Below are 11,287 nucleotides of genomic sequence, written 5' to 3'. Positions count from 1 at the left end.
GGGGCGAGGGGGCAGGGTGGTGGTGTGGGAGAGGTCGGGTGGGTGAGGGGGGGCGCCACTAACCCATTTCCCACCACCATGTCACTACTATCCTTCACCCTCCTGGTTGACGAATCGGCAATAAGGCATGAGTTGAGAGTCTGAAGGTTAAGGTTTTCATTTAAAATTTGATTTTGTTTGTTGTTTTTACCCTTTATATGAAAAAAAAACAAAAAAAAAACAAATCATTAAAAATTTAGAGATATGTAAATGATGAAAATACCTCTCACTCTCACTCTCACGTAAGGGGAACATGAGGATGAAAAAAGTAATTTTCTCGTTTTTCAAATAACAATAAATTTATTCGATTAGATAAATGGGAGCGGGTAACCAAAAATATTGTCAAAATATGTGATAGGTTTTACCATTTATTTCGTATAATCACACATTCAAAAATGACCGTTTTACTGAGTCAACCAATCAGATTCACGTATTACCAAAATGAGACGCCCCAAAGTCGTTGGGGGTGTATATATGTATGATTTTCCAATATTTGGTACGGTTCTACGAGCACAGGTCCCATCCGTACGTTTTCCTGCTTAGAATACGTAAGAGAGAGGCAGTAAATATAGATACATACTTATAACAAATACATTCGAATTAAGTGTGTCTCTTTGAGATTGTTCAAAGCGAGAGACATGACCACTGAAACTGCCATCGCTCCCGTCACAAGCCCCGAACATCCGAAGAAGAACCGAATTCAAGTCTCGAACACGAAAAAGCCTCTTTTCTTTTACGTCAATCTTGCTAAGGTATGTCGTCTACGTACGACATGACAAAAGCACTAACAACAAGAACCGATATCCACCAAAAAATCAGAATTATCCGATAAAGACAACATTATCGTTCGATTTTGATTTGAAAACCGAATATTTTTTTTAATTGGTTTGCATTAATGTTATTTTTATTTCTAATATTGTGTTGTAGAGGTACATTCAACAACATGATGAAGTTGAACTCTCTGCTTTGGGCATGGGTACGACCTCTTCCTTAATCCCCTAAAAAATATACCCTGTAACATATATTCGAAAAACAATTTACTGGTTTAGTGTTCTTTCTTAATTCACGCCGTCGATCTTATCTCATAATTCGTTCTCTCTCTTTGTTATAGCAATCACTACCGTCGTTACAGTAGCCGAGATACTCAAGAACAACGGACTTGCGGTTGAGAAAAGTAAGTATACCTCAATTTCGTATTCAAATTTCAAATCATAAATTATCCTATTAAAACAAGTACGTTTGCATCAGAGGTCGTGACATCTACCATTGGCATGAAGGATGAAACGAGGGGCCGACTAATTCAAAAGGCCAGGGTAAGTTTGATGAAGGATCGATACATACATGAAATACGTGTTTTTTTATCAGGGACAGAAACGACGATCTTTAACGACACGCATCTGTCGCTAAATGCAAATGTAGAAATTTACTTTTGTTACGATGACCTCGGCTCGTGTATGTAGCAATAGTGACGACTATGATGTATGTCGCTAAAGATAAAAAAAATGTCACTGAAGTTGTTAAAACAGATAAATACTAACGTTTACGCAAAGATTTTGTTATTCAAAAAACAAAAGTCTTTAGCGACAAACATTGTCGCTAAATGCGAAGCATAAATTTACTTTCGCTACAAAGGCCTTATCTTGGCCGTAGGTAGCATTAGCGACGACCACAATGTTTGTCGCTAAATACATGGGACCTGTCGCAAAACTGGCTAATTGCTGATGTTTTTGCATAATTTTCGAGATTTAGATTGAGATTGTACTGGGGAAGACCGAGAAGTATGCGTCAATGTCAACGCCGGCGGCAAGTGCTACTCAAGCACGTGAGAAGGAAGCAATTGCCAGCAACAACGAAGAAAAGAAACAGTAAGATCGACGATCGTTACTTTTTTCTTTCCTATCAATTTTCCACCATTCGAGGTCGTAAATTTTTCGAGTCCAAAACTTTGTGTTAATATGTTTAATTTGTGTTTTGAGTCCACATGAAGCCATTGGCAGTAGAAGAAGTGGTATACCATGCCCTGTGCAAATTATAAAACAAACAAAATCTATGGTTGCAAATTGTCTTTCTTCATTCATAACACTTGATGTTTCTTCAAGTCTTAATGTGTGCTTATAGAAAGAAAGAAAAAAGAACCACCTATCAACACATTTTATAATCCAAAAAAATAATTCAACTCAAAAACAGCATTCATGTGTATGATATCAACATCTACATACAGAAATCCGTATGTATAGTATCATATACAGCATTCATGTGTATGATATCAACATCTACATACAGAACTTCGTATGTATAATACCGTATACAGCATTCATGTGTATGATATCAACATCTACATATAGAAATCCGTGTGTATAATACCGTATACAGCATTCATGCGTATGATATCAACATCTACATATAGAAATCCGTATGTATAATCAGGTTAAGAAGTTTTCATTGATTGAACGAGAAACATACAGTGTACTGTATTCGTATCTTGACTAATAAATTCATACGAAACTGATGCAACGGGCATCCAATTTTCAAGTGGTAAATAATGGTAATCTACAACAACACAAACCTAGAAAGATTACATCAAAAGGACTACACAACTAACAACACAGGCAAGCAAGAGAAGAGCTTTTTTTTCTCTAGCAACCTAAAGAATGTGAGAAAATAATAATAATCATAAAACGGAAACGGGTCATCTTCGGGGTGGGTTCATTTCTATTTCAGTACCTCTTGATTCTACTGAATTCCCAAATTTCTCGGCCTCTCTTGCTATTTGAATGTCAGACGGTTTACAGTGTTGGATGAACATTTTAATACCGAATCGTGGAACAATGGCCGTGATCTGAATGCCAAGCAGGCAAATCCAAAATGATCCCTTGCTTGCAAGATCAAAGATTGCCCTGCAAAGATTACATCAAACTGCATGAGAATTTTTTTTTTCCCTGATGAATCCCAGAACTTGCATAAATATTTGTGGTCACGGAGGTTCAACTGCGGTGACCGCGAAGCGGCTGGTCGCGCTGGGATTAATCGCCTCACATAGCGGGTTGGATATTCAGGTTAATAAAAAAAAAGGGTAAATGCATCAAAATACAACAAAGTTTGGTTTCATTCCTATTTAGTGTGACGGATTCTGAATCATCGTAATAAAGTTTCAGATTTTCCTATTCGTACCCATTTTGACCAGTAGCCGGTTGATCTTATAACATTTGACGACGTGGATACCTGTTAATGACATGGATTGCGAACAAACTTGATATCCATGTCATCAAATGTACAAGATCAGCAGTTTACAGGGCAAAGTAGGTAAAAGAATAGGAAATTTTGAAATTTTATTATATTGGTCGAGGAAGAAAAGCATTTATTACACTAAATAGGAACTAAGCACACTTTGTTGCATTTTTTCTGCATTTTTCCCTAAATAAAAGAAGATATACACATAAGGAGACCAAAAGGCACACACCCAACACAAATCTCTCAACAAAAAAGAAAGAAGACAAGAAACCCTAAAGAAGTAAATGGTTGAGAAGCTATATTGGCAAAAGATTATCTCCTTTACAGGAAAAGATACACGGTTTGACTTTTGAGGTCAAACCAATCAATTTTCAACTCGATAACTGCATATGAGTTTTTCAAATTTTGGTACAATTTGATGAAAAATGCTCGACAATATGAGAAATATAACAATGTGAAAGATGTTGGTGCGTAGTTTGGGAACAAAGCATCGATTCTGAATTTGGAAAGCAACTATTTTGACCTCAAAAGTCAAGGTGCACCACTTCTTTATGAACTCATGTATATCAAATATTCAATGTCAACTTTTGGAAGTATGTATGTATGTATAACCTGAACTCATGCATATCATATGTTTATACAATCTCAACTTTTGGATGCATAACCTGAACAAGAAACTTCACTAATAACTTCAAGAGAGAAAAGACTGAACATTTTGTCTGTTTTCTTCTCTTTAATCTAAAACAAACTAAATGCTCAGATTATAAGCAAAAGTGGTATATTTCTCCAAATATTTTTCTGTTATTTTGCTCTTTATGGTTCCTTTTCTTGTACTTTTTCCCAGCAAAAAAGTATATGCTGACCAAAGGAACAAAATTCTCTGAAGAACATATGGTATGCGAGACAGGACAGCACGTTTGGAATGACAATAGACCGGGACAAATGCATTTTTTTGTCCCACCAAAATAGTTGGAACAAAAAACAGGGAGACAGGACAAAATTGGTAAATTACCAAGCTACCCATGTCAAATTAAAACCCCTAAAATCTCCCACAATCCTCTCACCTGCCTGCCTCGCTATCGCCTGTCCAGTCCCATCCACAATAATGGGCCAATTTCAACTTCAAATTCGATAGCAAAATTTCTCATTCACATATGAACTTTTAATGTTTAAAAGATTTGACCTGAAAAGTGAAAGTGTATTCGTTTCTGGGAAGAGGGGATTATGTATAAATGCAGATCAGGCAAGAGATCGTACGTACCAGTACCCAGGTAACACTGGAATTATGTCGATGATGATAACACATATGCAGGTTGCAACAATAGACCCCCATATCGAAGCGTGGCTGATCCAAGACCACCTAATAACATCCATGGCTAAGTGTACATTAACCAGAAACACAACCGCCAGGGTCCAAAGATCTCCTAAGCTCGAACCATCAATGTCACTTTTCCAATAAACAAATAGCGGAACAAAGAAGACTACTATACTCTGCCACAATGTATCTGCTATTGTAAGCCAAAATAATTTCGCATTGTAGCTTTCTTGTCTTTGTCCAGTCCCATATAACTGAGGATATGTCAGTAGAGATCTTCTACTTACATCTTTGTCGAGAATCGCAACAATAATTGTAGGTACTGAGGTATAAAGTACAGAATATAACACGCTGCTCCATTCGGTAACAGCTGTGGTCAAAGTGAAGCCTGTAAAGAGCACATACCTGGAAAGAAAATGAACACAATCTTTTAGTGACGGATGGTGCGACATTAGAATGGGAGAAAGAACACCAAAATAGGTGGAACAAACATCAGGGAGGACAAGATTGGTAAATTACTAAACTATGTACCCATGTCAAATTAAAACCGTAAAACCTTCCACCCATCCAGTTTCCTCAATCATGTCCGAACGCACCCTTAGTTGGAAAGGACAAGGCCCGAATGTTTGAAAAACAACACATAACATTGGAATCAACGTGTTTTCGCAACCACCATATGGAGTAGACTTACCCAAAATTTTCTTTGCATACAAGCGTCTGAAGGTGTCACAGAAACAACAGTTTAAAGAATTCTGTCCTTTTTGTCTATGGGTCTTTCGCTTTTCGCATGCACACATAAATAAACAGCTCCATTTTCACCAATTATATACACATCATTATTTCTTTCTTTATTATTTTCTTGTTATGTATGGTGGAAAAGGAGAAGAGAAGCTTTCCCCTGTCTAAACCCTACGGTGAGGGACTCGGAGGGAGGAGCAACCACATTTTTCACCTTGAATTGGTGAAAACATATGGAATTTTGGTATCTCATCAGGAAAATCCTTTTTGGCCTCAGTTATAGTGAAGGTCCAACAGAAAACAAATAGGAAAATATTGAGTACGCAATTAGAAATCTTTTTTCAAGTTCATTCAACGTAATCGGCATATAATTGAAAAAGGAACACTAATATATATCTTTTTAATTGGGTATACGCATACTTACCAGAACAAGACAAGGACAAACACTGCATTGCGATAAAAATTATAGAGTATCATGTAAGCCATCCGCTGGTAATTCCAATGTCCATGGACCAACAAAAGAGGAACCAAGAACCTGAACTGCCCCATCGCAAAATCTGATGCCATCACAGCTTGACGACCCTCTTGGCCACTTATGCCAATTCCAACATCAGCCATTTGGATCATTGAAACATCATTGGCACCTGAAAAGTTTGAGAGAAACATTTACCATCAGAGATAATTTGATATTCTCTCAAGTTTCAAAGTATTACATTAAATAATCCATAAGAAGTTGAACTCGTAAGAGAACATATTACTATTATGACATGGATAACTTTACAAGAATAGGATCTAGAAGTGTACATGAGCAATGCAGCAGAATGTAAAGTTTAATTGGATACCAAAGATTGCATTGTTTTAAATTTAATTTTTATGATTTTTTGTTTTTTGGAAATAGATCAATTGTGAGGTGAAGTTTGCAAAAATCTCAAATATTTTGTTGTTTATTTGGTTGATTGATTTTTTATATTCTGGAAGGGTATAGAAATTTCCTAAGACTTTGTTCTTAACACCTAAAGAAGGGAAAAATAGAAATATTTTAAAAATCAAAAGATTTTGTATGGATTAATAATCAGTATTTAATGTTTTATAAGTTGTCCCCTTGAAAAATTAAAAGTTTTTAAGAACAAAAACCTACATGCTTTATAATATAGTATAGATGAAAGGAGTTGAATGTACTTTTGATCTTTTCGTTAACTATCTTATGTCACTAGAATAAAAAACATTGCTCACCGTCCCCAATGGCAAGGGTCATGTCATCTGCCCTATTCTTTATCAGTGCCACGATCCCAGCTTTTTGCAATGGAGCAACTCGACAACATAGCACCACAGCACAATGGTTGGCTAATTGGAAAAGCTGAAAGATCAAAAAAGACTTTTATATAAAGATCAAGTTCACAGAGGAAAGTATGGGGTTCAAGAGTGTTTGGTATTCACCTGCTCCTCAAGCTCAGAGTCGAGGATATATACAAGGCTTGTTCCATCAATGATCAAGGCTCCAAAACCACCAGCATGTGGATCACCAGACACCACGAATTTTCTTGACGTAATCAAGGCATCTTCCAAACTCTTCCTACATGATTCTTTAGAGTTGCTGTTAATTACTACCTGGCTCATGTTGCTTGTTAGGAGCCTAGAAGAGTAACCAATTGAGATTGCAGTTTCTTGCTTGTCACCGGTCAAAACCCAAACTTTTATGCCAGCCTTTCGTAGAGACTCAATTGCTTCTGGTACGCCCATTTGCAATCTATCTTCAATTGCAGATGCACCCACTACATTGAGATTGTTTTCTAAATTGATGGCGACTTTACGAAGCAAGGCAACCCTACCCATCACGGCAGTGCTAGCTGTCTCATAAGAAGACTGCCATTGCTCAAACTCAGGAATACCCAATTCCCTCATTCCAACAACAAGGGTCCTTAAACCAATGGAAGAATACGAATGGAGATGGGATTCAGTCGCTCTTAGTACATCTAAGTTAAAGGATTTATCTATGATCTTAAACATGGAACTATCAGCACCTTTAACAATGACTTTTACAGTGTCGTCAGGGCATCCTAATATAACTGACATCCTCTTCCGGTCACTATCAAACTCATGCATTCCAAGAACATTAAACCTGTGCTGTCATGATCGGTAGTTCATCAAATTAGAATACACAAACATGGATAAATATAGGGGGAAATCACTAACCTAGCCATTTTCGGAAAAAAGAAATCATCAAATATTCGTTTTTTAAACATCATCGAGAAACAGCCAGTAATTCCGCGAATCTCCGCAAAATATCAAAAAAGGTGCCTTTCGGCAGAGCTTATTGCCCACCATCAGATTGAAAAATCAAAGAAGGTGATTCCGCGAGATTCTTGGTTAGTTTGGTGATTGTTAAAAATGGCGATTCTTGATTTTTTTGCCAAAAATGGCTAGTTTGGTGCTTTCCCTAAATAGAGAGAACTACAAGCAGAAAGTAGCATACAAAGAGAGTGGAAGAATACTCCTTTGGTCCCAAACAGAGTCCACTTTACAATCTAGAAGGAATTTAGAGAAATATACTTTGGGACAACTTCACATAACAAGAATAAATAACAATGTCACTCTATCCAATCTTCAAAAAGGGAATTGTAATTAATTATTAGCATTTGAAATATGACATTTGTTTTGGACACTGTAAATTATAAAGCAAGCTTTTGTTTCTTGTTCAAGAGAGTAAAATTCAAGCAAGCAAAGAAGACGTGAAACACGGAAAGAAAGGGGATTTGAACTTTTGATCCATATATGAATATGGATACGGCAGAACAAAGATATCATAGGTGAACTTTGGCATCTAACATGGACAAGATTATTGTCATCAACTTGGAGTGCTATAAAAATCAATTCTCATGTAATCTACATACAAACAGAATACGACTTCAAAGGTTATCCCTCCTTCTAATATTTGGATGTGGTATGTAAATGAGCAACCAGACTAATACCGTTGGTAAAGTTTGTAATATGAAAGAAGCTACCAAGTCCATTAAATAGAAAATAATCATGAGAAAGAGATGGCATAACAAAAACATAAAGAAATCTTTTAAGCCAAAATTGAATGGTTACTAACATACCTTTGTCTTTCTCCTTGAATATCAATAACTATGTGGCCAGAGGTTCGTTCCATAAGCATAAAACCATAAGCAGCCGCAGCATAAACAAGTGCCTGCTCATCTGGAGATTCCCCTTGATAATCTACCAACTTCTCAGCGGGATCAGATGTGTCAACAACAATGGGCACAATCGTGTTACAAGCAGCCAATGCAAGGAAGAAATCATAGATCTGTTTGCTAGCCTTCATATTATTTCCTGTTTGTGATAGTTGGAGTAGCTCCTTGTCAACCTTTACCATCATTTTTGGCCTCCAAACCTGCCCGTTCACTGAAACCAGATAAGGACATGAAAAGATTACTCCATTTTCACTAGAAAAAGACTGTTTGAAGAACACATCACAAACCCTAAATAAAAATGATTGGAAAGGTAGATGGAGATACGTGTAGCACCTTGAATGCAGTATCCCCTTTGTTCACCATCAAAGTCTGTTCCCTCTCCACTGTAATCTACACCCAAAATGCTTGCATATTTAAATTCCATCTTGTTTTCTGTCAATGTACCGGTTTTGTCAGAAAACACATACTTTATTTGTCCTAAATCTTCATTTATATTTAATGCCCGGCACTGGAATCTAGAGTTTGACGTTTTGTCATACATCTTGTCGTCTCGGATCATGAAGTAAGCCTGACCAACACGCACAAGCTCCATGGATATATACAAAGAAATGGGTATCATAATCTGGAACACAATCACCGACATAAGAAAAGTGAATAATATCTCCATCCCTAAGCCAGAATAGTTGTAGTTCTCTGCTTCTGGCTCAGAGTAATCCAATTTTCTATAGAAGGGTAGAATATCAAGATCATCTCTATGGCGTCCCAACCAAACCCCAGCACAAACAGACACAACCGTGCACAGAGCAACAAGGAAAATGGACAGCAAGATAATCTCCTGATTCATGCGGGTCTCCAAACGGCTCCTCTTGGATGGGGCTCCTGAACTGTTGAGCATAGCTTTGGTCTCACTTCCAGCATATACAGCAACTCCTACTGCCGAATTAGTGTTCTTGAGCACACAGCCTCGAAGCACGATATTCGAAGGACCAAGAGATAGATGCTTCCCGTCGAACTCCATAGTGGCATGGAACCCATAGATGTTCCTGTTAGGCTTCTCACACTTGATTAACCCATTCATCCTGTCCTTCTCGGGGATTCTAGAAAGGGTTTCTTGTTTTGCATACCGTGTCTTCAGATTAGATTCTCCATCCAAATTTATGGTCTGGATGTAAGCAACCCCAGTTGGGTCACTCGTGGAAAGCAGCACAATATCACAAGGGATGGTGTCATTTGCAGAAAGCCTAATGATCTCACCTACTTGAATATCTTTCCATTTTTTCTGCTGAAATCTATCATTTACCAAAATAGATGACATGCGATTGTTTTCAATACGATCTGACCTGTGCCGCCTCCAGTCCTCATAAGCATCTTTAACTGCTGTAACTAACAATACAATGGACAAGGGCAAGATGGAGGCACCCCTCCCAAAAACCGCAAGTTGGGGAAGCTGATTGAGAATAGCAATGAGAAGGAAATATATGTAGGCAACTCTGTGAAACTGCTCAAACAGATTTCTTGGCAAGAAGCTCAAAACAGAATACTTGGCTGTCCTAATAGAGTTCCCAGCAAATTCAAACCTTTCATTTGTCTTTAAGGCATCATTTACATAGACCAACCTGGCATCCTCATTGTCAATCTCTCTATGGGACATGGACAAGCTAAGACCTTCGGAATCAGCACCTCCTCCTTGGGATCCCTGTGGCACACTCTTCGATCCAAAATCAACAAAGCCAACCTCTTGGACCGAGCTGGCTCTCCAACTTTTGGACTGAAAGCCTCCTCCATGAGAAGATGAATTTTGCAAGGTATCTGGTGATTGTAGTTGGGGGTTAACGTTGACAATCTGGGCATCATCTAAACTCATACCGGATTTAGATGATGTAAGGTCAAGGGATAGATCAAAAGTGGTTGATCTGTAGTGATGATCTGAACATCACACCCACCTCTATCTCTCGCTAGAGTTTGAGAAGCTCATAAACAATTCAATCTAAACTAAATCTCTCGACTCTAACAGCAACTACAGCAGGTATATCTACCGAATAAAGATTACATGCGTCTACAATATGTTCGACGAAAAACCCAACTGAAAATTGAAGTACACTAACTAAATCATGACAAAAAATTGAAGGGTTTTTGAATCATCAAGAACAACTTACGTGTTTGAGCAACAGTAACAAGTTAAAAGATTGCTGAAATTGAAACCAGTCGAAGACAGCGACGGCCCTCTTGCGCAAAGATGATTTATGCATCTACGACGTGAAGGGGGAAGATCCAAAGACATTTTATTTACCTAAAATTAGAAGAAAACTGGTAGTGGGTGCAACGATGGATCGCAGAAAATTGGAAAAAGAAAAGGAAAGAAAATCGAATTGCCGTCCTGGGAAGAAAAGAAAAGGTCTGGGGAGAGAGAGTAAGGCGAGTTGTTGGCAGTTGTTTAAGAAATAAGCTTTGGACAGAGATTTATATTAATGGCAGAATCAATCATTGATTGAAGTGTCCGAAACTGACCCCTATCCCTCGGGGAAAATTCTTCGACTCTTTTCACCCGAAAACAAGCTAAGGCTAAATGGCACTCCTCCTAACCTTAACCTTATAACCTTGTGTAATTATTTTATTTTATATATGGTACTCATACAATACAGCGACACACATCTCGATTTTAATATTCTATTATATTACTTGTCTCTGTCGATGTTATAATACGATTTTATATGTTTTTAAGAAAGCAATAATAATATTATTTTTTAATAAAATATAAATTTGAAGATAT

At 37.5% G+C, this 11,287-nt stretch overlaps 2 protein-coding genes across 5 annotated transcripts; one reads left to right on the top strand and one right to left on the bottom strand.

Moving 5' to 3' along the window:
- Positions 1-677: 677 nt before the first annotated feature.
- LOC112504612 (uncharacterized protein At2g34160-like) lies at positions 678-1,908 on the top strand. The gene is made up of 5 exons (XM_025108561.1): positions 678-791; positions 967-1,015; positions 1,151-1,213; positions 1,288-1,352; positions 1,789-1,908. The coding sequence occupies exons 1-5, from the start codon at positions 678-680 to the stop codon at positions 1,906-1,908; spliced, it is 411 nt and encodes a 136-aa protein (XP_024964329.1).
- Positions 1,909-2,456: 548 nt separating this feature from the next.
- LOC112504611 (phospholipid-transporting ATPase 1-like) lies at positions 2,457-10,927 on the bottom strand. 4 transcript variants are annotated; one of them, XM_025108559.1, is made up of 8 exons: positions 8,842-10,927; positions 8,422-8,728; positions 6,761-7,442; positions 6,557-6,680; positions 5,748-5,967; positions 4,873-4,990; positions 4,532-4,630; positions 2,457-2,936 (listed from the first exon to the last, which is right to left on the bottom strand). In XM_025108559.1, exons 1-8 carry the CDS (start codon positions 10,379-10,381, stop codon positions 2,925-2,927), a joined length of 3,102 nt encoding a protein of 1,033 aa, XP_024964327.1. In that variant the 5' UTR covers positions 10,382-10,927; the 3' UTR covers positions 2,457-2,924. The 4 variants fall into 4 exon arrangements, with proteins under 4 accessions (XP_024964327.1, XP_024964325.1, XP_024964326.1 ...); XM_025108557.1 differs by having other exon boundaries at positions 4,532-4,990; XM_025108558.1 differs by having other exon boundaries at positions 4,532-4,990; positions 8,851-10,927.
- Between the last annotated feature and the right edge of the window lie 360 nt (positions 10,928-11,287).

The sequence above is a fragment of the Cynara cardunculus genome, unplaced genomic scaffold (genome assembly GCF_001531365.2).
Source record: "Cynara cardunculus var. scolymus isolate 2C unplaced genomic scaffold, CcrdV1 Un_Scaffold_6190, whole genome shotgun sequence".
Classification (NCBI taxonomy): domain Eukaryota; kingdom Viridiplantae; phylum Streptophyta; class Magnoliopsida; order Asterales; family Asteraceae; genus Cynara; species Cynara cardunculus.
This window is presented reverse-complemented; position numbering and strand designations above follow the sequence as displayed.

Bases quoted from the DNA above. Each gene is read 5' to 3' on its own strand.
- LOC112504612 (XM_025108561.1), top strand. From the start codon at position 678: ATGACCACTGAAACTGCCATCGCTCCCGTCACAAGCCCCGAACATCCG. The intron at 792-966 runs GTATGTCGTCTA...ATTGTGTTGTAG, and splicing joins TTTACGTCAATCTTGCTAAG to AGGTACATTCAACAACATGA. The intron at 1,353-1,788 runs GTAAGTTTGATG...TTCGAGATTTAG, and splicing joins GACTAATTCAAAAGGCCAGG to ATTGAGATTGTACTGGGGAA.
- LOC112504611 (XM_025108557.1), bottom strand. From the start codon at position 10,381: ATGAGTTTAGATGATGCCCAGATTGTCAACGTTAACCCCCAACTACAA. The intron at 6,681-6,760 runs GTGAATACCAAA...TTGATCTTTCAG, and splicing joins ACTCTGAGCTTGAGGAGCAG to CTTTTCCAATTAGCCAACCA. The intron at 5,968-6,556 runs GTGAGCAATGTT...CAAACTTTTCAG, and splicing joins GACCCTTGCCATTGGGGACG to GTGCCAATGATGTTTCAATG.